We start from the raw sequence: 24,558 nt of genomic DNA, 5'->3' as shown, positions 1-24,558 counted from the left end.
TTGTTACAAAGTTACAAATTTACAAAGTTACAAAGTTACAGTGGGTCAGTGGGTCATTGTTACAAAGTTACAAAGTTACAAAGTTACAGTGGGTCAGTGGGTCATTGTTAAAAAGTTACAAAGTTACAAAGTTACAGTGGGTCAGTGGGTCATTGTTAAAAAGTTACAAAGTTACAAAGTTACAGTGGGTCAGTGGGTCATTGTTACAAAGTTACAAAGTTACAAAGTTACAAAGTTACAAAGTTATAGTGGGTCATTGTTACAAAGTTACAAAGTTACAAAGTTACAGTGGGTCAGTGGGTCAGTGGGTTTTTGTTACAAAGTTACAAACTTACAGTGGGTCAGTGGGTCAGTGGGTTTTTGTTACAAAGTTACAAAGTTACAGTGGGTCAGTGGTTCAGTGGGTCATTGTTACAAAGTTACAAAGTTACAAAGTTACAGTGGGTCAGTGGGTCAGTGGGTCATTGTTACAAAGTTACAAAGTTACAGTGGGTCAGTTGGTCATTGTTACAACGTTACAACGTTACAACGTTAAAAAGTTAAAAAGTTAAAAAGTTACAGTGGGTCAGTGGGTCATTGTTACAAAGTTACAAAGTTACAAAGTTACAAAGTTACAGTGGGTCATTGTTACAAAGTTACAAAGTTACAAAGTTACAGTGGGTCATTGTTACAAAGTTACAAAGTTACAAAGTTACAAAGTTACAGTGGGTCATTGTTACAAAGTTACAAAGTTACAAAGTTACAAAGTTACAGTGGGTCAGTGGGTCATTGTTACAAAGTTACAAAGTTACAAAGTTACAGTGGGTCATTGTTACAAAGTTACAAAGTTACAGTGGGTCAGTGGGTCATTGTTACAAAGTTACAAAGTTACAGTGGGTCAGTGGGTCATTGTTACAAAGTTACAAAGTTACAGTGGGTCAGTGGGTCATTGTTACAAAGTTACAAAGTTACAAAGTTACAGTGGGTCAGTGGGTCAGTGGGTCATTGTTACAAAGTTACAAAGTTACAAAGTTACAGTGGGTCAGTGGGTCAGTGGGTCATTGTTACAAAGTTACAAAGTTACAAAGTTACAGTGGGTCAGTGGGTCAGTGTTACAAAGTTACAAAGTTACAAAGTTACAGTGGGTCAGTGGGTCAGTGGGTCATTGTTACAAAGTTACAAAGTTACAAAGTTACAGTGGGTCAGTGGGTCAGTGGGTCATTGTTACAAAGTTACAAAGTTACAAAGTTACAAAGTTACAAAGTTACAAAGTTACAAAGTTACAAAGTTACAAAGTTACAAAGTTACAAAGTTACAAAGTTACAGTGGGTCAGTGGGTCATAGTTACAAAGTTACAAAGTTACAAAGTTACAGTGGGTCAGTGGGTCATAGTTACAAAGTTACAAAGTTACAAAGTTACAAAGTTACAGTGGGTCAGTGGGTCATAGTTACAAAGTTACAAAGTTACAAAGTTACAGTGGGTCAGTGGGTCATAGTTACAAAGTTACAAAGTTACAAAGTTACAAAGTTACAGTGGGTCAGTGGGTCATAGTTACAAAGTTACAAAGTTACAAAGTTACAAAGTTACAAAGTTACAAAGTTACAAAGTTACAAAGTTACAAAGTTACAAAGTTACAAAGTTACAAAGTTACAAAGTTACAAAGTTACAAAGTTACAAAGTTACAGTGGGTCATTGTTACAAAGTTACAAAGTTACAAAGTTACAAAGTTACAGTGGGTCATTGTTACAAAGTTACAAAGTTACAGTGGGTCAGTGGGTCATTGTTATAAAGTTACAGTGGGTCAGTGGGTCATTCGGTCAGTGGGTCATTGTTACAAAGTTACAAAGTTACAAAGTTACAGTGAGTCAGTGGGTCATTGTTACAAAGTTACAAAGTTACAAACCCATTGGGGACAGGAAGCCATTTTAAAAAAAATTTCTATCTATGTAAACTACTTTAGGAGCTTTTGTTGAAAGCAGTATATAAATATTCATTGTATTCGTATTCCAGGCATTTCTCAAAATGAGGCCTGGCACATTCGATTTATTTCTTGTTTTATTTATTTTTATCATATTTATATGCTGCCTGGAGGTTTTACAGACAGGGCCTCTCTCCCCCTGATTGGAGTGTGCCAGTCCACATTTTCGCTGGATTTAACCCGACCTCCCTGCGGGCTATCAGGGCCCAGGACAGACAGGGCTTTGTTTTTCTCTGAAGGGAGGCTGCAAATTCTAGATTAGCCCAAGTTATGTCCAGGGTAAAAAAAACCAATCCTCTATTTCCAGCAGCTTTTGAAAAAAGCTCCGGGGCTTCTGCTTTCTCTGAAGGTGTTGATGGAGGTGCTGATGGCTATGCGATTGGTCCATCTGATCCCTCAAATTAAAATGCCTCGAATCAGATTCGCTCTTCAGGTACCCCGAGACATAGAGCCATGTGTGAAAAACCTCCTGGTATGTGTATCTCTAGGTGGTGAGATACATCTTCTTGACATTTCAGTATCCAAGGATGCAAGTTACCTTGTAGGATCTTCCTCATGGGTTTTGATTTGCTGGAAGCTTTTCATGTCTTGTGTGGGGAGAAAGAAAAAGAGGAGAAGAAGAAAAATCTGAGTAATGCTTGAACCATGGCTGGATCTAAGACAGTTTATCTTACAAACACCTTATCTCTGGCAAGATGCTTTTTGATAAGCAGGACAAGGGCGGGATCAACAGGAGGATGACAAAATGGTGGCTCCCAAAATATAACATCAAAAATCCCAGAGTCTCTGTTGCTGCCCCGAGACTCTGCAATATGCTTCCTGTTGAAATAAGAGCCTCCCCATCTCTGACAACTTTTAAAAAGTACTAAAGACTTATCTCTTCACCCAAGCTTTTAAATTTGACTTTAATTTAATTTTGATTGTTTTAAGGTTTTTATTTTCTGTGTTTTAACTTGTTTTATGTTGTTGTAAATCGCCCAGAGATGAACGTTTGGGATGGTATACAAATTTGATATGAATGAATGATAAAAGACAGATCAAATGACGGGTCTCAAAATATAAAATCAAAAGATTCCTGTAAAAAGGGAGGGAGAGAAAGGAATGGTGGTACAAGCTGCTGTGTCCTTACTAACTAATTAGGAGTAATTAGTCCTTACTAATGCAGAGTAGAGGAGCAAGCAGTCAAGGCTTTTACATTCATGCCCTGTCCATCAGGGCGGACCTTGCTTAGCAAAGGGGACAATTCATGCTTGCTACCACAAGACCAGCTCTCCTCCCAAATCCCTCTGACCTCTGGGGAAATCAGTTTTCAACTCCAAATGCTGAAGAATCCTCATCATGTCTCCCGCATCCATCATGTCAGGACGGGCTTTCTCTGTTGCTGCCCCGAAGCTTTGGAATGCACTCTCGAAATAAGAGCCTCCCCATCTCTGTCAGCTTTTTAAAAGTCTTTAAAGACACATCTGTTCACCCAGGCTTTTAACTGATATTGTTTTGATTGTTTTAATGTTGTTTTTAGAATATTGTTTTAAAATTTTAAATTGTATTTTAAATTTCTTGTTTTTAAATCTCTTGTTTTAATTAATGTTTTACTTCTTTAAAAATCTTGTTGTAAACCGCCCAGAGACGTAAGTTTGGGGCGGTATAAAAATATGTTAAATAAAATAAATTAAAATAAATAAATAATGGCTCTGTCCTTCTGGTTCTGAAAAGTGTTCCCACTTTCCCCCAAAGTGTTCCCACTCTAGTCCAGGAGATTCTATCCCAAGTAGGGTGTGGATCCAAGATGAGGCAGAATAGGAGGGGGTAATGTGGTTAAGGTGAGCCCCCTCCAAGGAGGAAGGAGCCAGGATGGAGAAGCTTAGCCCAAGGGAATCTTCAAAAGGACTGAAAAGGATCATCACAAATTGTTTATTAGAGAGTTATCCCTCTCCTGTCTTAAGCTCTGTGTGAGTAATGACACGCTAAGCACAAACCCAACTTTGAACAGAACGAAAGAGCAACTTGTATATTACATCCGACAGACTAAAACAGGTCCATACTGAGTTAATTCAAGCACCCAGACCCAGGGGAAACGGGAAGGAAGTGGGGACATTCACACAATGTACAGTGGCCCAAATCAGCTGCTGTGGGAGAACTGGGAAAACTCAGCACTCTCCCAGGATCAGGGAGTTGGCCTACATGGACTTCAGTTACCTTCTGTTGTGACTTTTCATCTTCCTAACCCACATAAATCATGAGAGGAGAACTGGTCTTGTGGTTGCAAGCATGACTTTTCTCCTTAGCTAAGCAGGGTCTGCCCTGGTTGCGTATTTATGGGAAAGGTGAACCAAAGGTGAACATCTTGTGGCAACTTTGGCCCTCCACATGTTTTTTGGACTACAACTCCCACAATCCCCAGCCACAGCAGTCAATAGACAGGGATTATGGGACTTGTAGGCCAACATCTTCAGGAGGGCTAATGTTGAACAGCCCTGTGGTAATGCATGACATTCCTTATGTTCTCCAATTTCTAAAAGATTGGGTTGATCTTATAAAACCTGTGTCCATTCATCTCACTAATCTGAGCATTCTGATGCTCAGATGAGAAAACACCACCAACAAAAGAAGCCCTGCTGGAATTGATGGGAGGAGAAATCCGGAAGCAGATGGGATGTTGAAAATACTTACTATGCAGAGCAAGCAGAAGAATCTCACCAAGAGGGGCAAGCATCTTCTAGTTCCCTTCCCCTTCTGGAATCTGAAGCAGACCTGCAGGTGAAAGGGTCTCTTCTTTGACCTGTGTCCCAATGGCTCAGCTAAGGACCAGAGCTGATTCCACCTCGGTGTCTGCCCAGGAGTGAAGCTTCACCGCCCTCTCTTAAAGCTATCCAGCATCAACTCTGCACCACCCACTTGGAGCTGTGCCATTACAAGAAATTTGCATCATCTCTAAGACTCTTTGCCTTGAAGCTGCACAGACACACACACACACACCAGATGCACATACTTGAGGCTGGTGTTTCTGGGTGCTTCTGCTTTCAGCAATGCTACTGGCCAAGTGCCTCTTTATTTTGTCCTCCACAGGTAATATTTTGCCTTATGGTCTAACCCGAACCTTAATGCTTTGCATCTGAGCCAGTGGCCCGATTGGATTTCAGTGATCCATTGGGAGAGTTTAGCTGGACTTGAGATGAAATGTTTTGTGCAGGCTTAACTATGCATTGTGTCATGCCCTGGCATAGCCTTTTGAATGTGGACATTTGTGACAGCTGTGGGCTGGTGTGTGTGATTGAATGGCAGGTGGAATCAGTTGAGATGACAGACCGGGTGGGGGTGGGGACAGGGATGTGTTGGGTTGCGAATGGACTACAATGGGCAGGCCAGAAATGTTTAAACAATTAGTAAGCCGAGTGTTCCATCATATATTGTTTGAATTTTTTTTTTATAACTTAGCTGTTCAATCTGGTTGCCTCTGCCCCTTCTGTAAAGTAATAAAGTTAAATATATTTTTACCTTACTTGTGCCCCATTTTTTTCTAAATCAAATCAAATAATCTTTATCATGGTCAATGCCACTAAAGATTACAGCACACATATCATAAAGATTATAGTACACATATCATAAGAACAGCCCTGCTGGATCAGGCCCAAGGCCCATCTAGTCCAGTATCCTGCTTCCCACAGTGGCCCACCAGATGCTTCTGAGAAGCCCACCAGCAAGAGGTGAGGGGATGCCATCTCTCCTACTGTTGTTCCCCAGCAACTGGTATTTAGAGGCACCTTGCTTCTGAGGCTGGAGGTGGCCTCTAGCCACCAGACTAGTAGCCACTGATAGACCTGTCCTCTATGAATTTGTCTAAGCCCCTCTTAAAGCGATCCTGGCTGGTGGCCAGCACCACATCCAGTGGCAGAGAGTTCCATGGGTTAATTATGCAATGTGTGGAAAAAAGTACTTCTTTTTGTCAGTCTTAGATTGCCTGGCAATCAGTTTCTAGGATTACCATTACAGGCACATTGGCAAAATCTAGGGATTCTCAGTCAGGGATGATGTTGCTTTCTAAATTCTTTATGTGGTAGAAGGATTTGGGATGAAAAATTACTGACAATGTTCCTTCTTGTGCTTACGTCCCCAGTGTTACAGGCTCAGTTGTCACTGTTTCACAGTTAGCAGTTCCAGTTTGTGGATGCTGGGGACAAGGCTGAGCTGTCATGCACTTTTGTAGATAAAATGAGAGATGGTGGATATCCATTCCACTGGTACAAAAGTAGCAACCGGGAAATAATATTTTTAATCGGGTATTGCTTTGATGAGAGAAAGGCAGGAAGATACAGCTGCAGAGCTGACGGAGGAAACTCGACACTGGAAATTGCCAATGTCCAAAAGGAAGATGCTGGCCTTTACTTCTGTGCTACGCATTCATATTACAGACTTTTGAATTTCAGCAATGGGACGTCACTGATCATTGGAGGTGAGGAAGCAGGGCTAAGTGCAGTGGCCATTTCAAAGCAGAATATGTTTCTGTATGGACCAGATCCAGTTCTCTATTCAACAGACTGCATACAGAATATGCTTCAGTTTGCTACACAGGGTGTGCGATCCTCTCCAGGACCAGGGAAGTGATCGGATTCACACATGCTTAGCTTTCACATGGCTTCCCAGACCTCTCTCTGTTCCGAATATTGATTCCTAATACCAAGTATTTGTTACAGCTATAACCCGCCCTTCCTCCAAGGAGTTTAGGTGAGCATCTGCAGTTCTCTGTGCTCTGATTTGATCATAACAACCTTGTCCTGTAGGCTACACTGAGAGAGAGAGAGCGAGAGAGAGCGAGAGCCTGTTCTCATGGTCATATGGGGGTGGGCTGGAGGGGGGGCACCCTCTGCCTCCCAAATGACCCAAGCCCCTGATTGTGTCTACTTACCCCAAACAATCAGGCTGCTGAACACTCCAGGAGGGAAGGAAAACCCAAGCTGGGTCCGCCAGCATCCCACAATGCATTGTGTGAGCAACAGAGAAGCAGCTCTGAGTTCAGCAGGAGCACTCCTCTCCCTGGCCCTGTTTTCCACCCAACTCTATGGTTAAGATGGCCACTGCCCGGGCATGGTTTAAAATGCACCGGTGCTACAGACCACCAAAACTAGGGATGTACGAACTGGCTCAAGGTTGAGCCAGTTCTCCATTGAAGTGAGTCAGCTCTAGGGCTCGCCTTTGAACTGGACCTGAGCTCAAGCCGAACCCTCGTGGGCCAGTTTGGGGCCGGTTCAGGGTTCTAAAGGGAAAATTAAAACAAAAGTAAAAACTCACAGCTGAACCCCTCTGGGGTAACTTGGGGGCCAGTTTGGGATTCTAAAGTGGATTAAAAAAAATGTAAACTCACTGCCGGGGTTGCTGCCATGGTGTGTGTGGGGGGTCTCTGGTGGTTCCCCCCTATGGGCTGGTTCATCCCATTTTCAGGCCATTTCGGTCTTCTCTGTGGTTGTAGCAGCCATTTTGGAGGCCACCATGCATCCGACCTGGCCACTTGCGTGGCGGGGTCATGACCTGGCGATGCAAATGGCCAGGGTGCATGTGTGGCGGCCTCCAAAATAGCCGCAGAGACCACAGAGAGGGCCAAAATGGGCTGAACTGGCCCACAGAAGACCAGGGTGAGGCCGGTGGGGGGAGGGGGACCATTGAAGACCCCCCCCCAGCCATGGCTGCAGCCCCACAGAGGCCACTGAACCCAGCAATGAGGTGTTCTTGTTTTTAAACCCCCACTTTAGAACCCCAAACTGGCTCGAATTCAAGTTGAACCAGGGTTCTAGCTCGGGGTACCAAAACCGAACATGCCCGGTCCAGCTCAAGTCCAGTTAGGACTCGAACCGAACCAGGCAAACCGGTTTTGTGCACACCCCTAACCAAAACAAAAGGTAGGGTGGGTTCCATTCGCGTCCTGCCTCACTTTTAACCTGGGTAGCAGATCTGGGCTATCCAGGTTCAGAGCAGCCAGGTCAGGAGGACTCCTGGTGCCCCAGACGACCACAGCTTCCTGGCTCAACCCTTTCCTATCCTATCCAGGAATCTGCGGTTGTGTGAACAGGCTCGGTGCTGCCCAGCATGGGCACATGTGCTCCCTAAGTGGGAATCAGAACCTAGATCTCCCTGTCCCTGTCTAGCTGTCTAGCCCAGGGTTTCTTAACTTTGGGCCCCCAAATGTTGTTGGACTACAACTCCCGTCATCCCCAGACATGGCCTTTGTGGCTGGGGATGATGGGAGTTGTAGTCTAACAACATCTGGGGGTCTAGCCATTACACCATGCTAACTCCCTATGGTGGTGTCCTTCACTGTGAGGCCTGGGGTGGGGGCAGTGGCAGCCCATGTCAATCCTAAATGCATTGCCCTGGCTAATTGTTTATTGGGCCTGTGTGAAGCTTTGGCCAAAGCTGAATACTCGGCATGGTCCCCCTGGCACCGTGCAGAGGCTATCATTCCCACCGTGCTGTGCCTTGCCCAGCACTCCGGGGGGGGGTCCTTTAAGGGAAACGGAGCCCTCTTGAGCCCCTGATCTTGGGAGGTGTGCACGGCATGCTGGGAAGTGTCGCCCTTAAGCTTGAGGAAAGCACAGTGCTGAGCGGAGAGAGCAGCATGGTGCAAAATGACTCTGATGTTTTATCTTACATTTCTATCCCGCTTTTTCCTTCGAGGAGCTCAGAACAGTGTACATGGTTACGTTTATCCTCACAACAACCTTGTAAGGTAGGTTAGGCTGAGATATACATGACCGGCCCAGAGTCACCCAGTGAGTTTCATGGCTGAATGGGGATTCGAATTCGGGCCTTCCTGGTTCTAGTCCAATACTCTAACTATAAGGAAGGGTAAACCAGCCCAGGTCGGAGATGGAGCAGGTCAAAATTCCCATGCTGATTGGTAGTGGGACCGTGCCTGTGAATAGCCGCTGCTGCATCCGGCTAGGGTTGTTGTTTTGCCAGAGTGGCCCCTGCTTGAAAATCAGTGGCAATCACTGCCCTATAGTTTATGGGGACTTGGCCCAATATCCCCTGAAATCTCTGCCCCCCCAAAAGAGCTCAGTGACGCACCGAGGTTATTTTGGAGCCTGGACCTGAAGGACTTCAGAGGTTCCCCCACCACCACAAGCCCCCCCCATGCTGTGAGGTCCCCCTTGAACATTTTTTGGCAACCGGCCACCTGGAGGGCGCAGGTCGGATTTGAGGAGTGCTGGAAACAGCCTGAGGCTGGAGGGGTGCAACCTGCCGGGGGGGGCTGCTTTTGTCTGTGTGCCACTGCCAGCATAGCGTAGTGGTTAGAGTGTTGGACTAGGACTGGGAAGACCCGAGTTCGAATCCCCATTCAACCATGAAACTCACTGGGTGACTCTGGGCCAGTCACATCTCTCTCAGCCTAACCTACCTCACAGGGTTGTTGTGAGGATAAAAAATAAGGATGTACACCGCTCTGAGCTCCTCGGAGGAAAAAGCGGGATAGAACTGTAATAAATAAATAATAAAATAAATAAACATTGCAGGAGTTCATTGGAGCTCCTGGGCTTGTTTCGGGGGTGGGGTGGGTGGTGGGTGGGACTGAGATCCGAGAGGTGGGTGGGATGAGAAGAGTGCTCAGGGAGGGTGGGAGGGAGGGAGGGAGGAGGTTGTCCATTTGGAATTAGTCAACGGGCCACATCCACTGTGAGCTAGGAATATATATTGGGCCTGGGGGACGGGACAGGACAGGGGGGCAGTCATCGGTAAGAGGTGGGAGAAGAGTGCTGAGCAATGTGGGGTGGGGCGGGGCGTGTGGATGGCAGCCTGAACTTGTGGAGAAGCTGTGGGCCCCACAACTGAGACCACGGACCAGATCCCCAAGGTCCGTGGGGAAGATCGCCTCTGACAGAGCTTGAGAACTAGGCAGCCAGATCGAGTTCCGAAATAGCCCGAAGATGCCACACAATGGAACCGCGGTGGCTGCCCTGACTGAACTCCCGGCTTTCTTTTCCTCACTAGACAGTTATACCCGGAGTACCTGGGTGACGTTTCTGCACCCAGCATCCCCGGTGGCACAGGGCAACTATCTTGTCTGCGTGGTCCATGAGGTGTCCGGCTTAGTCCAGGTGGCCTGGAGCATCTCTGGAGATCTCCAGCCGGAGGGACAGATGCTTTCGGTGAACAACAGCCGCGGCTCCTTAACCTACATCAGTCTCCTCTCCATCCTCACGGACTCAGAGACGGGCAGAAAGAGCTACACCTGTGAAGTCAGGTTCAATTCTTCTGGCGGGAGTGTGAAGAAGAGTGCCCTGTTCCCTGCAGGTGAGGGGATTTGCCTGGGACTCCGCTCCCGTAAAAACAGTGATCCTTTCCACTCACGAGACTTGGGGAGACTCTTGCTTCAACCAGATTTGTAAGGTGAATGCAAAGCCAGCTGGATCCAGAAGGCGCATTTGCATTACAAATGCTTCTTTTCCCCATTAGCACTGTTCAGATTCCACACGAGAGGTTCACAGGCAACTTTAGCCGCATATATGAAAACTCCTTTCTGTTTTGCTCTTCTCTCTCTTCCTAGAGGCAAGTTTCAGTCAACTTGTGAAATGTTGGCTTCCTCTAGGCGGAAACCACATTTTAAATTTGGACCTTGCACAGTGGTCACTATGCCAGAAAAACAGGTCTCACCACTCTCTGCTCCCCTCTGCAAGCTGCTTGCTGACTTGTCCTGATCAGCCCAAAGCAATACAAAAGAACCGGAAAAACTAATGTGGTCCTAGCTTATAATTTACAACTCCCAAGAATAAGAATATAAATGGGTATTTTAATAATAAAAAGTAAGAATGCTGCATAAAATGGATTAAAACTGAATTAAGAATATAAATGGGTATTTTAATTTTAAAAAAATAAGAATGCTGCATACAATGGCTTAAAACTGAATTAAGATAGGTTTTTTAAAAGTCATAAACCCTGTTAACCCCTGCTAACTTGGCAAAGAGGCACCTTTTACTGTGGTGATTCTCTTTATTGAGCAGGGGGAGAGTAACTGGCCCTATCCACCCCCAGGCATAGTACCTCCAGTGACTGTTGCTGGTGTCTGTCTTATGTTTCTTTTTAGATTGTGAGCCCTTTGGGGACAGGGATCCATCTTATTTATATATTATTTCTCTTTGTAAACCACCCTGAGCCATTTTTGGGAGGGCAGTATAGAAATCGAATTAATAACAACAACAACAATAATAAAACATTTACAATCCTCACACATGTGGGCTAAGTATTGTAAAAGTCCTCAGATATATGCAGCAATTCTCTACTTCCAAGTGAGTTGAAGTGAGTTGAACCTCTCCAGAATCTGACAAGGATCTAAGAGGACCTCAACTCACGTGGAAGTACAGTATTACTACATGTCTGTGGATTTTACAATGCAATACAATACTTTACAGGGAGGCACTTCACACGATAGGCTACTCTCCCCACAGACAATCAATCGGCAGCCCTTGGCAGTCGGATCAGCCGCCCTTACAACTACTGGCTCTGTGACGGAGCTGGGGGGGGGGCTGGGGGGATCGGGGGCTGCGCGGTCTCTGGAAGTTCCAGGGTGCCCCGCGTGAGCATGCTGGGCATTTTGGAGAGACCCCTGAGCCCGGGAGAATGCTTGCAGCCTCCCAGTCGGGGGTCTACTCGTGTGTCGCCACAAACTGTGGCGACACACGAGCAAAAATATGAGGTTAACAGAGCGCTCACTCCATTAACCTCATCTAAGGGGAGGGGTAATTAGGTGGGCTAGCCGCCTTGGGAGCACCAGTCTCGCCTGCGAGCCCGGTGGTTCCCACGATCCCTTGAAAGCAGGCTGAGCTCCCTTAGCCCGCTTTCCAGTGATCATGAGAACAGCTTCGGTATTTACAATACTGAAGTCATAAAACATTAAAAATCCTCATACCTATGCTGGCTAAGTATTGTATTGTATTGTAAACATTCACAGTTTACCGCCCTGAGCCAATTTTGGAAAGGTGGTATAGAAACTGAATGAATAAATAAATTAAAAAATTGTTGTAATACCCTACTTCCAAGTGAGTTGAGGTCCTCTTAGAGTTTTGTCAGATTCTGGAGAGAACCTCAACTCACTTGGAAGTGCAGGCAAAATCCCTGACAGGAATCCTGGTAAGGGAGATGGTATTCTTATAGACCGCAGCCACACCACCTCCCCACCCACATCCTCCTCTCACCCGCTCTACCATGGAGGAACTCTCTGGCAGAAGCTGGGTCCAAACCGGACCACTAGCCTCTCCCGACCTGATCTCTGTGACACATACCAAGTCGGCTCCTTCACCCATAATCAAGTCATGGACTACCTCAGATTTTTTTTTGGACTGGCCTGGCATTACGGAGTAATACGGTGAGGTTCTGTGGGTGGTTGGCATTGCTCTCCAAGGTCAAAGAGGTGGTAGGCCTGCTGGAAGGGGAAACAGCAATTATACTTCTGAATTCCCTTCCCCTATAACAATCCGCTGGCCTACCAACGCCATATCTTCGTCGATTCCCCACCACCACTGCTCCAGTCGTCCCCCACGTCCCCATCTCTGCTCAACCCAAGACACACACCTGTACCAGGCCTAACTAAATACTAGACCACAATGAAGTGAGCAGGCGTCTTCCTTCCAGCAGTCCAAGACAATAGGTTGGCCCCAGCTCTCGGTCCCACCCCCGAAGGCCTCCCCCTTTGGCCTCCCCACTTTGGTGGCTGTGCCTTGGTGCTACTCGCCCTTATAAGGGCCAGGAGTTCAAAAGCCTCACCTGTAGCTTTCACCGACCACCAACCAGGCCAGCCCACCTAGGAACAAGAAATTACAGTTGCCCAAAATCCCCCTTGCCTGTCCAAGAAAGGGGGGGAGGGGGGGCAGAATTGGTCAGATGAAACAGCCGGTTGCCTGTGGGGGCCAAGTAGGAACTTTTTGGGCCACGCCAGATTGGCTTTAGGTGCGGCCTTTTCCCGCCTACTTCTTACTGAGGCTTCGGAGCTGGGTTGTGGGCAGGCACCGTAGAACAACCGGTCACTTGGCAGGAGAGCGCGGGTGTTGGGTAGGTAGATTCAGTATTGGTGTTTGGCTGGAGGGCCATTCGGGGTGGGGGTCAAGGAACAGCCCTTCAGGGTTTGGGCAGCCCGGAGGGCTGGGAATGACCCCCACTCGGGGGTGGGATGCGACTCACCGGCTCCGAGCTTGGGTTTGGGATGTGTTGGACCGCTCCCCCCTCAGTGGGGTGAAGCCTTGCGGTGAAAGGAGGTCAGGACAGGGCGCCTGAGCAAATCAGTTACCGGCCCTTTGCCCTGGTGTGGGATGGCTCTCACTAGGAGGTGGCCACCACACCACACCACACCACAGATAACAAACTTGCAACAAGGTCCCTAACTCCTCCTAGTGAGGGCCATCCCACACCAGGGCAAAGGGCCAGGTACGGATTTGCTCAGGCGCCCAGTTTGTTATCTGCGGTACATTCATAGTGTGGCCCTTATTGACTCCAACTAAGCAAGTCCTGGCTTCATTGGGGCCTAGGGGTGCAAATCCCTCTTGCCCCTCCAAGAAAGGAAGGGGTGGGGAGGTGGGGGAAGAGGCCAGATGAAACAGGCTGACTATCCCCCACAACTGTCTCCAGACACCATATTAGTTTTTCCTGATCTTTTGTATTGCTTTGGTATGCCTTTTTGGATCAGTCAGGATTATACCCTGCTTTGGGACCTGTCCTGTTCAGCCCACCCCTGAAATTGAAACAGGGCATTAGACTCCATTGCTGAGTCCTGTGAACAGTTGGAAACTGACCCTAGCTGCTCTGAGCCCAAGGAAGAGAGACATCTACACCCGCTAAATTGAGAAACAAAGCAAGACAGAAGGCCACTCCACAGATAAATTAAGACGCAGTAAATCAAGAAGCAAACAGCATCAGTGCCTAGATGCGAACAAACCGCTCATCTCTCTTCCTTTTAAAACATCCTCTGCAGATGATCCCTGCGCAAGCTACATCAAGATGCCCCTGGCTGTGGGTGGCGTTCTGCTTTGGCTGATGCTTCTCCTCACCTTTTTGGGGATTCGGCTTTACCCGTCCCATCTCGGTAATATCACAAATTACATCCTCAGTGGTCAGTCACCAGATAATGAGAACAATAAGCCCTGTCCTCCACAAACTGTGTCTCTTCTCATCACACCCACAAATGATATTTGACTCCATTGCTATATGGAATTCATTGCCACAAGACAGGCACATACGTAGCTAGGGGAGAGAGGGCTCATGTTCGCCCCCTCCCCAGTGGCCCCCCCATGTGTGCCAGCCACGCCCCCTGCATCTGACATCACATGAAGGGGCGTAGCCAGCACCCAGAATGGTCCATGTGCAGCCCTCTGCAGTGTCTATCTACTTATCTATATATATGAGCCCCTGGTGGCGCAGTGGTAAAACTGCCGCCCTGTAACCAGAAGGTTACAAGTTCGATCCTGACCAGAGGCTCAAGGTTGACTCAGCCTTCCATCCTTCCGAGGTCGGTAAAATGAGTACCCAGAATGTTGGGGGGCAATATGCTAAATCATTGTAAACCGCTTAGAGAGCTTCCAGCTATAGAGCGGTATATAAATGTAAGTGCTATTGCTATTGCTATACACACACACACATACTATATTAATTGTATTAGTATTTATTAATTTATTAAATCTGCAGATACTTGTCAATGAATGTCAGTGAAACTTTCTTAGTTTTGAGATGGTGTTTGTACTATATGTGACAACAGGGGTCATTTAAGAAGAGGCATTCCCTCCTGTGTGCAAGATGAGGAGAGTGCCTCTTTTAAGATGGCATCTACCAGCCAGAATAATCTATCTATCTATCTATCTATCTATCTATCTATCTATCTATCTAACATATTTTTATACCGTCCAAAACTTACGTCTCTGGGCGGTTTACAACATTTACTTGTGTAAATGTAGTCATCATTGTAGTCATCATTCAATCAATCAAAACCAGCCAAATCAAATAATCACCCAGTTAATTGATGAATCATTGCATCCTTCACGTTGGCCAGAGAGTCCTGCCCGTGGGCTTCCAGCGGCGTCTGGTGGGCCAATGTGTGAAACAGGATGCTGGACTAGATGGGCCTCCTTGGGCCTGATCTAGCAGGGCTGTTCTTCTGTCCATAACTAAACGATCAATCAAGCAATGGAGTTTCTTTCTCTCTTGCAAAACAGGAAGGCATTTGCTATGCCAAGCTGGATTTCCCGTCAAGGAATGAGGATGGGAGGAAGAAGAGGCGAGCATCTCAAGGGGAAACAGCTCAAGATTTGAATGACATACGACTCACTGGAAGAGCGCCAATGGAAAGAACCTTGTTGGGACAGAGAGCAAAGTGTGGTCTCATGAGAAGGTGCAATCTGCCTCCATGTGCATGCGCAAACACAAAAGGCATGGCAGATATAGCTTGGCCATTAGAACACGCTGGGCAATGAGGATGTAGCACCATTTGCCTAGTAAGAACTTGTAAGAAGCCTGCAACCTTGGAAAAGCTGCTGCCAGTCTGTGTAAACAATACTGAGTGAGATGGACCTATGGTCTGACTCAGTATACGGCAGCTTCCTATGTTCCTATATTATACAAGCATCAGCATTTAGCAAGTTTAAACATTTAAACTTTGCTAACTGGGCAAAGAGGCACCTTTTAATGTGGTGATTCTCTTTATTTAGCAAGGGGAGAGTAACTGGCCCTATCCACCCCCAGCACAGTACTTCCAGTGACTGTTGCTGGTGTGTGTCTTATGTTTCTTTTTAGAATGTGAGCCCTTTGGGGACAGGGAGCCATCTTATTTGTTATTTCTCTTTGTAAACTGCCCTGAGCCATTTTTGGAAGGGCGGTATAGAAATTGAATTATTATTATTATTATTTTTATTATTATTATTATTTTACACAGTCAGACAGGTGTTATTGACTGGTTTGTTTTATCCAGACATCGAGTCCTTCCCAAGGACCTGGGATGCCAGAATTTTATTGTCAATGTTGTTGCTGTTGTTATAGATATTGTCGCAGAATATAGGCTGTTCCCAGTAAAGCTGCTTTTTGTAATTGGCTGATGGTGATTTCTGTGGCCCCTCTGGTGTTGAGGTGCTCTTCAAGGTCTTTTGGAACTGCACCCAGGGCGCCAATGACCACTGGGATTATTTTGGTCTTTTTCTGCCACAGCCTTTCAATTTCAATTTGTAGATCTTTGTATTTGGTGATTTTTTCTATTTCTTTTTCTTCTATTCTGCTATCCCCTGGTATTGCTATGTCGATTATTTTAACTTGTTTTTCTTTCTTCTCGACTACAGTTATATCTGGTGTATTGTGTGGCAGATGTTTGTCTGTTTGTAGTCGGAAATCCCATAATATTTTTACATCTTCATTTTCTTCAACTTTTTCAATTTTATGGTCCCACCAATTTTTGGCTACAGGTAGCTTGTATTTTTTGCAGATGTTCCAGTGTATCATCCCTGCTACTTTGTCATGCCTTTGTTTGTAGTCAGTCTGTGCGATCTTTTTACAACAGCTGATTAGGTGGTCCATGGTTTCATCTGCTTCTTTACAAAGGCGGCACTTGCTGTTTGTGGTTGATTTTTCGACTTTTGCTCTTATTGCATTTGTTCTTAGTGCCTGTTCTTGTGCAGCCAGTATTAAACCCTCTGTTTCTTTCTTCAAGTTGCCATTCTTAAGCCATTGCCAGGTCTTGGTGATGTCTGATTTTCCACTTATATTGTGCAAATATTGACCATGCAGGGGCTTATTTTTCCATTTTTTTCCTCGGGTCTTGACTTGTTCTTTCTTGTAGGCCTGCTTTGTTTCATTGGTGTTGAATAGTTTCGCATTATGGACCATTTGAAGTGCATCTTCTTCACTGTCCTTGATATATTCTTCAAGGCCTCTTTTCTCCTCCTCTACCGTTTGATGGACTTGCAGCATTCCTCTTCCACCTGAGCTGCGAGGGAGGTAGAGCCTATCGACATCACTGCGGGGGTGCAGAGCATGATTGATGGTCATGATTTTCCTGGTTTTAAAAAAAAAATAAAATAAGATAAAATAATAATAATTATTATTATTATTATTATTATTATTATTTTCAGTCTGGAATTTATTTCCCCCCCTTGTGCCTTTTCCTTTCTTCCCAAACTGATGTGATATTTTATTAGCACTCCATATCAATCACATTTCAATTTTTGTAACGGATTTCTGTATATTCAACTGTCAAGAAAAAAAACAGAAAGGTCAAAGTCACACTCACCAAGGATGCTGGATTAGTTGTTTGCTACAGATCCTCAGATCAACACTGCTTTTTTCTGGGTCACATCCGCAACATTCAACAACAGTGGCTTGGGTGCTTTTGTATTGCTATTGCTCATTTTCATCTTAGGCAAGTTCCACACTCAAAAGGCAACTCACAATTAAAGAAATATTCAGAAGTGATGCACTGCAGACTCAAAGAGTGCTCTGCACAGCCTTGCAGATGTTTCCCCGGACGTTACTATGCCATAAACATGTTTCCTTTCTCATTTGCGCACCCATATCCCTCATCACCATTTCTGACAGATGAAGGGTCTGGGGGGAAAGAAGGCTGAATTCCCAGTGTAAAAAACCTTCAGGGTCTGGCTGCCTGGGCCCCATTTTCCCTTGCCACTGGCAACCAGACATACACAAGCCTAGTCATGAAATTAGCCAAAGACTCATTCACCAGCATACAGTCTCAGACTCCCTTTATGACTTCTCGCCTCCTTAGGAACATAGGGAGCTGCCACATACAGAGTCAGACCATTGGTCCACCTTTTTCAGTATTGTCTACCCAGACTGGCAGCAGCTTCTTCAAGGTTTCAGGCAGGAGTCTCGCTCAGCCCTATCTGGAGATGCTGCCAGAGAGGGAACTTGGTACCTTCTGCATGCAAGAAAGCAGGTGCCTTTCCCAGAGTGGCCCCATCCCCTAAGGGGAATCTCTTCCAGTGCTCACACATGTCTTACAGACTGCTCTCACATTCCTTAGGCCTCTCCCTTCCTGCCATGCAACCACCAGCTTGTCTCAAGTGATACATGCCTATGTATTATTTACTCATTTTGTAGGTTTGTGGATATGCTTATATACATGCATTTCTTGATTCAAGATAAGATTAATAATAATAATAATAATAATAGTCATTTGATTTCTATACAGCCCTTCCAAAAATGTCTCAGGGCGGAGACATAATAACACAGAGAAATAATAAATAAATAAGATGGCTCCCTGTCCCCAAAGGGCTCACATTCTAAAAAGAAAACACAAGATAGATACCAGCAACAGTCACTGGAAGTACTGTGCTGGGGGTGGATAGGGCCAGTTACTCTCGCCCTGCTAAATAAAGAGAATCACCACGGTAAAAGGTGCCTCTTTGCCCAGTTAGCAGGGAATTTAGATCTCATCTCTCTGATTTATTGGATAACTCATACAGGTGTATTTTGTTATTGTCACATCAAATTACTGTTTTATATATCTTACACATTTGTTCACTTGGGCTTTTAAGTACATACTGATGTAATCGTTTTTAACATGTAATTGGTATTATTTTTAATGTAAAATGCCCAGAGATATAAGTTTTGCGCAGTATACAAATAGATCAAATAAATAATAACCCCTGCTAACTTGGCAAAGAGGCACCTTTTCACGTGGTGATTCTCTTTATTTAGCAGGGGGAGAGTAACTTGCCCTATCCACCCCCAGCACAATACCTCCAGTGACAGTTGCTGGTGTCTATCTGATGTTTCTTTTTAGATTGTGAGCCCTTTGGGGACAGGGATCCATCATATTTATTTATTATTTATTGGTTATTTCTCTGTGTAAACCGCTCTGAGCCATTTTTGGAAAGGCGGTGTAGAAATCAAATCAATCAATCAATCAATCAAGGATAAATAATACGTATCGAAGATGATCCATAATACATGGATCTTTTTTGGTAGTTTACCTTGCCTTTCATTGATCCTAGTATGTGTAGTTTTTGTCTTTCTTAAAGATAGCCAGTATTACTCAGAAAGGTCTTCCTTTCTTGTAAATTTGTGTGATGTATAACACTCTTTCCCTTAAAGCTGCATACACCGACTGCAGGCTTGGGGACAGTGCTTCTGGGTCCTTCTGCTTTGAGCAAGGCTCCTGGCCACATACCTCATTTTCTCATCCACAGGTAATATTTTGCATGATGCTTAAAACTGATGCTTTGCATCCGAGCAACTGGATTGGCTGAGTTCCAACTTCCAATACTATACACATAACACCTTGGGAGAGTTTTATATGAAATATTTTTTGCACTGTTTTAAGTGTGTGCTTTCTAGTGTTTCCATCACAGACACCTTGGAAAAATCGAAGGATTCCTAGATTCAGGGCTGAATTATGTCACACTTAGACTGTCCTATGGTCTTATCCTTTTTGACAGAGGTATTCACAGAGATGTGCAGGATTACAAACCAGAAAATAGGATTATGCCCCCAGTTGGTGTTAGTAAATTATTTTCTGGGGTCAATACAGATGTGACATTCAAAAAATTAATATATATATATTGTAACTGCTGCCAGGTTAGCTATAGCCAAACAATGGAAAAATCAAACCTGCCCGATGGACATCTGTTGCAAGAACTTACGGCATACTGTGGTCTCAAAAAAGATAACCCATATTATTCGGTCCCGTGCAAACCAGACTACAAATGATTCTTTTTAGGTAATTTGGTCAGATTTTATTCTTTATGGGGAAATTATGGTTGTTTACCTACCAGAGACAATATTAGTGTGTGGATGGATTGAGGAATTGTGGTTTGTTGTATTATGCTTTGCTGTTTGTGTTTGAATCAATATTGTTTAGCATTGTAAATTTGTTTTAATAAAGTTTTTTTTTTTAAAAAATAAGACACACTGAGACCCTAAGCTATGTTGTTATTGTTTTTTGTTCTTTATTTAGTACATTTATATACCACCCTATACAAAAAGGTCTCTGGGCAGTTCATGATATAAAACCAATTCAAACATTAACATAATTAAATATTAAACTTAAAAGGCCACATAGCATTACAAAATGGGCCGGACATCCCACCCTGAGGACATTACTTGACCGCCCCCACTGCTCAGAGTTACAGCTGTGTTCATCTGAAGAGGTGGACACTGCCTGTCACGGTGATGTGATGGCCGTTGGTCTAAACTGGGCCCTGGCCAAATGAAATTTTCATATAACCTACAGTTAGCCACTGATTGGTGCAGTGAGGAAGAAACTTGCCTAGGGAGCAAGAGGTTGCTGGTTTGAATCCCCGCTGGTATGTTTCCCAGACACCTATATCAGGCAGCAGCGATATAGGAAGATGCTGAAAGGCATCATCTCATACTGCACTGGAGAAGGCAATGGTCAACCCCTCCTGTATTCTACCAAAGGGCTCTGTGAGCGCCAAGAGTCGACACCGACTCGAGGGCACAACTTTACCTTGACCTTTGGTATAGGAATATAGAAAGCTGACATTTACCGAACCAGACCATTGGTCCAAATTGGTCCAGGTGTCCTGGGGCATCTCCGGAGATCTCCAGGAAGAGGGGTGGACCCTTTTGGTGGGAAACAGCAGCTCCTTAATCTTCTTCAGCCTCCTTCGTGTCCTGCTGGACTCACTCACCAGAGGGAAACTCAACACATGTGAAGTCAGGTGTAACTCTCCTAGTGGGAGCAGAGGCGGAGCTATAATCGGGCGGAGGGGTTCAAAGAACACGAGCCGCCCAGCTCCTGGGAGATGTCTGGCTTGCCCCTTGCCCCTCCCCTGAAGTCCAGTTGGCCTTGTTCCCATCCGGCTTTGCAGAGGCATAGTAAGGTAGTAGTGGGCCCAGAGACAAGATTTTAAAATGCCCCCCCGAAGCTCAGCTGATGAAGGAAAGAAATCTTAAATGAAGCTGAATAGTGGTAACAAAAAGCATCTCTCTCTCTCTCTCTCTCTCTCTCTCTCTCTCTCTCTCTCTCTATATATATATATATATATATATATATATATCTCCTATGTGCCATCCTAAATTATTTTTTTAAAGGTTTTGTCAATTGTGGACGATGCAAGTCATTGAATGGTACTAGAGAAAGAGATGCTGTTCTGGTAGCTCCAGGTCTTAACACTCACATCAATTTCGGAGGATGAATACAACTGAAGGAAGCCCGGGCCGGTGCACGGCTGGGGGAGTCAGTCATGTGACTTGCCTCTGGGGGGCCCCCCAAGGCAGTGGGCCCCCAGACAACTGTCTCCCCATGCCCTAGGATAGTTACGCCCCTGTGGCTTCGTTGTTGGCTACATGTTCTCTCTCCCTCACTTGGAGAGAGAATGAAGAAAACACCCAGCTGACAATGAAGCTGGCTGCAAAATGTGCTCCTGACCAAAATCTGACCAAATCTGGCCCTTCCGGTTGCCGGCCACGCCCTCTGTGTGTGACATCACAAGCAGGGGGTGTGGCCAGCACCCGGAAGGGTCCTGTCATTTATGTATTATTTGTTTAATGGGTTCTTAAATTTTTAAAGAGATATTATTTTTATATTTATATTAGCTGCACTTTTGTATTTTAATTATGCATTATTTTAATGATATTTTAAACCATTTTGAGATTATTTTAATGAAAAGCAGCATATAAATCAATCTGTCCATCAATCAATCCATTTCCCAGTCGACAATGAAGGCGGCTGGAAAATCCAAAGAGACGTGTGACCCTTCCGGGGTGCTGGCCACACCTCCTGCCTGTGATGTCACTGAAGGGGGCGTGGCTGGTGTGCATGAGCGGCCACTGGAGAGAGGGGTGAACATGAGCCCACTCTCGCGTAGCTATGAGCCTGAGCAGGAGTGTGAAGAAGAATTCCCCATTCCCTACAGCTGCGGGATTTAGCTTGTGATTTTGCCATCATAAAAATTCTGGCTGACACCCTAACAAAGTTGGTGAAGAAAGCTCTACTCGCACAAGAAGATCGCCTAGCTGCATTAAAAAGCAGGGATTTGCAGATCCGGAGGTGCTCTTACCCTGGACTTCTGGGCTGAATTCCAGGCCCTCCATTCCCCCTGCCCCCCCTCCCGCAAATCCCTTTTAGTCTGTTCCTGGTGGTGTGGTTGTTGCGTCGCCAGCCTGCACTGCACCAGGCGGCTGAGTGTGACTGTGAGCTGTGCTGAGCATGACCTCTGCTTTAGAGACAGAGGGGGGCGTGGGGCAAGAAATATGTGGGGTGGGAATATGTTAAGTTGCATGTTGAAATGTTTCTGCGAATGCATATTTGCATAAATAGACCTGTTTTATAGTCTTGTGAGTTTAGCTACAGTACTGTTAGTGCCCTCAAACCCCACGTGTTAAAAATACTGTGTGTGTGTGTGTGTGTGTGTGTGTGTGTGTGTGTGTGTGTGTGTGTAGGGGAATGACACTTTAACTTGCAGTGGGAGGGGGGGCTCCAAAGGCCTTTAGGTCTTTAAGTCCAGGTTCCAAAATTACCTAGGTGCACCTCTGTGCAGAATTGTGTTCTTGCACAAGAGTTCCGTTTAAAAACAACAAGGCGTGAAACAAGCATGTTGCACAAGCATATTTGCACCAATGCAATACTAATCTGGAACACAAGCTCCAGCCTTCATTCTAGCAAAGGAGCCTTCTGCTATCTATCTATCTATCTATCTATCTATCTATCTATCTTTATAACCCACCCCTCTAGTACTGCTCGAGGCAGCTCACAACAATAAAATAAATATTATATACAATATAAGTAATACAATTAACCAAATTAAGTAAACAAGTTAAAAGTCAGCTTAAAAACTAGGAATGTGCGAAACGATTCGGGTACAAAATGATTTGTACCCGAATCTGGCCGATTCGGGTGATTTGTAAACAAAAGAAATCATCCCTGCCCTCAATTGCCCAGATTCAGGTACAAAACAAATCACCCCGATTTGGATCCAAAAAATCCAGAGATTCGGACCTCCATTTTGTGTCAAAAGTGGGGTGGGGGGTAGTGCCCAATGGGTGGAAGCTACTATCCAGATTTCAAAGAAATTGGGCAAAGGGGTGGTATTTAAAGAATTTTTGAAGTTGGCGTATCTTTAAGTTTTTCCCCATAGGGAATCATGGGGATTTCAGCAACCTTATAGCTCTACGTGGGGGACACCAGGGTGGCCCAGAGTGGGTTGTGGTGGGTGGTAGTGCCCAATGGGTACAAGGAAGCTACCATCCAGATTTCAAAGAAATTGTGCAAAGGGGTGGTTTTGAAATGATTTTTGAAGTTGGCATGTCTTTGGGGCAGATTTGGGGCAGAAAGGGGGCTTTGGGGGCACAAGAGTGGGTCAGGTGGTAGTGCGCTAATGGGTGCCCGCTACCATCCAGATTTCAAATACATTTGTGAAAGGGGTGATTTTAAAGAATTTCTGAAGTTTGCGCATCTTTAAGCATCCCCCCATAGGGAATAATGGGGATTTCATAAGCCCCATAACTCCACTTGGGGGGCACCAGGGTGGCCCAGAGCGAGTGGTGGTGTAGTGCACATAGGGTGCCAACCACCCCCAAACCCACAAGCCCATGGGACACTGGGTTTTGTTGTTTCTGAGGTGTTCTGAGAGTAGATTCTCTGGTAGCAAATGAGAGTGGATTTGAAATTTGGGTGGTAGCTTCCACCCATTGGGCACTACCCCCCCCCCACATTTTTGGCCCCAGGGCCCTTTTTTAAAATCCAAGTCGATTCAGATTCAGATTCAGAAAATTCAGGTACAAATCAAATCTGGGGTGATTCGGGGGTGTATGTGTCAGATTCGGACCCAAAACAAATTGGGGGTGTTTCAGTTCAGGTACAAATCAAAACAAAAAAATCCACTTGTGCACACCCCTATTAAAAACCACAATCAGTATTAAGTTTCAAATTAACAGTTGCTTTAAAAGCAAAAAACTGAGAATAATAACAAACTAAAAACTAAGGAACCTACCAGATATAACCAAAGATGGAACATTAAAAAGCCTCTTTTAAAAGATGTGTTTTTAATTTTTTTTAATTTAAAAAAACACAGAGTGCAATGTCCTTCTGTAAACACTGTGTTAGTCAGGATGAGAGTCCCCAGTGGGGCTTAAAGCAGTCCAGGTCATCCTGTGAACGTTCAATGCTCACCTTTCGTTGTCCCAGGATGCTCATTTGCATTACAAATGCCTCTCTTTTCTAGGAGCAGTGCGCAGAAATTCACAAGAGAGCTTCAAAAACAACTTAAAGGTCTCCTCTATGCAAACTGTTTCGCTCTGCTGTCCTTGGCCGGTGGAAAGTTTGAGTCAACTTGTGAAAATGGTGGCTTCCTCAGGAAGAAACCACATTTATTGATTTGTATCTTGCACAGTGGCCAGTACCGCAAAGAAGAGCTCCTGCCTATGTCACTCCAGACGCCGCCTCTGCAAACCGCCTGCAAGCCTGTCCTGTTGGGCTGCCTGCCAGCCCAATCCTGTGGTTTGAAAGTGAAACAGGGCGAAAGATCACAATCGCTGGGTTCTCCGTCAACACTAAGCATCTCTGTAAGTTCCCCTGAGCCTCTGCAAGAAAGATGCTGATCCACTAACGGAGAAGAAAGGCCAAGAAAGTAGGATATTGAAATCAGAGCCTCCCCATCTCTGG

General features: G+C 45.2%; 1 protein-coding gene across 5 annotated transcripts in view; it reads right to left on the bottom strand.

The window, feature by feature from the left end:
• Nucleotides 1–1,836: 1,836 nt before the first annotated feature.
• The window catches only part of LOC128337663 (uncharacterized), a 34,638-nt gene continuing 11,916 nt past the window's right edge, over nucleotides 1,837–24,558 (bottom strand). For 2 of the 5 annotated variants that reach the window (XM_053278900.1, XM_053278901.1), the window contains exon 6: nucleotides 23,866–24,388. In XM_053278900.1, coding sequence (XP_053134875.1) covers nucleotides 24,173–24,388 — 216 coding nt within the window. In that variant the 3' untranslated portion in view covers nucleotides 23,866–24,172. Of the gene's footprint in view, nucleotides 2,546–4,628; nucleotides 4,710–15,556; nucleotides 16,969–23,865; nucleotides 24,499–24,558 lie in introns of those variants that run through there. The other 3 variants (XM_053278903.1, XM_053278899.1, XM_053278902.1) reach the window with 3 other exon arrangements.

This window comes from Hemicordylus capensis, chromosome 14 (assembly GCF_027244095.1).
Source record: "Hemicordylus capensis ecotype Gifberg chromosome 14, rHemCap1.1.pri, whole genome shotgun sequence".
NCBI lineage: Eukaryota > Metazoa > Chordata > Lepidosauria > Squamata > Cordylidae > Hemicordylus > Hemicordylus capensis.
Note: the sequence above shows the minus strand (reverse complement) of the source record. Positions and strands in the feature narration are given on the sequence as shown.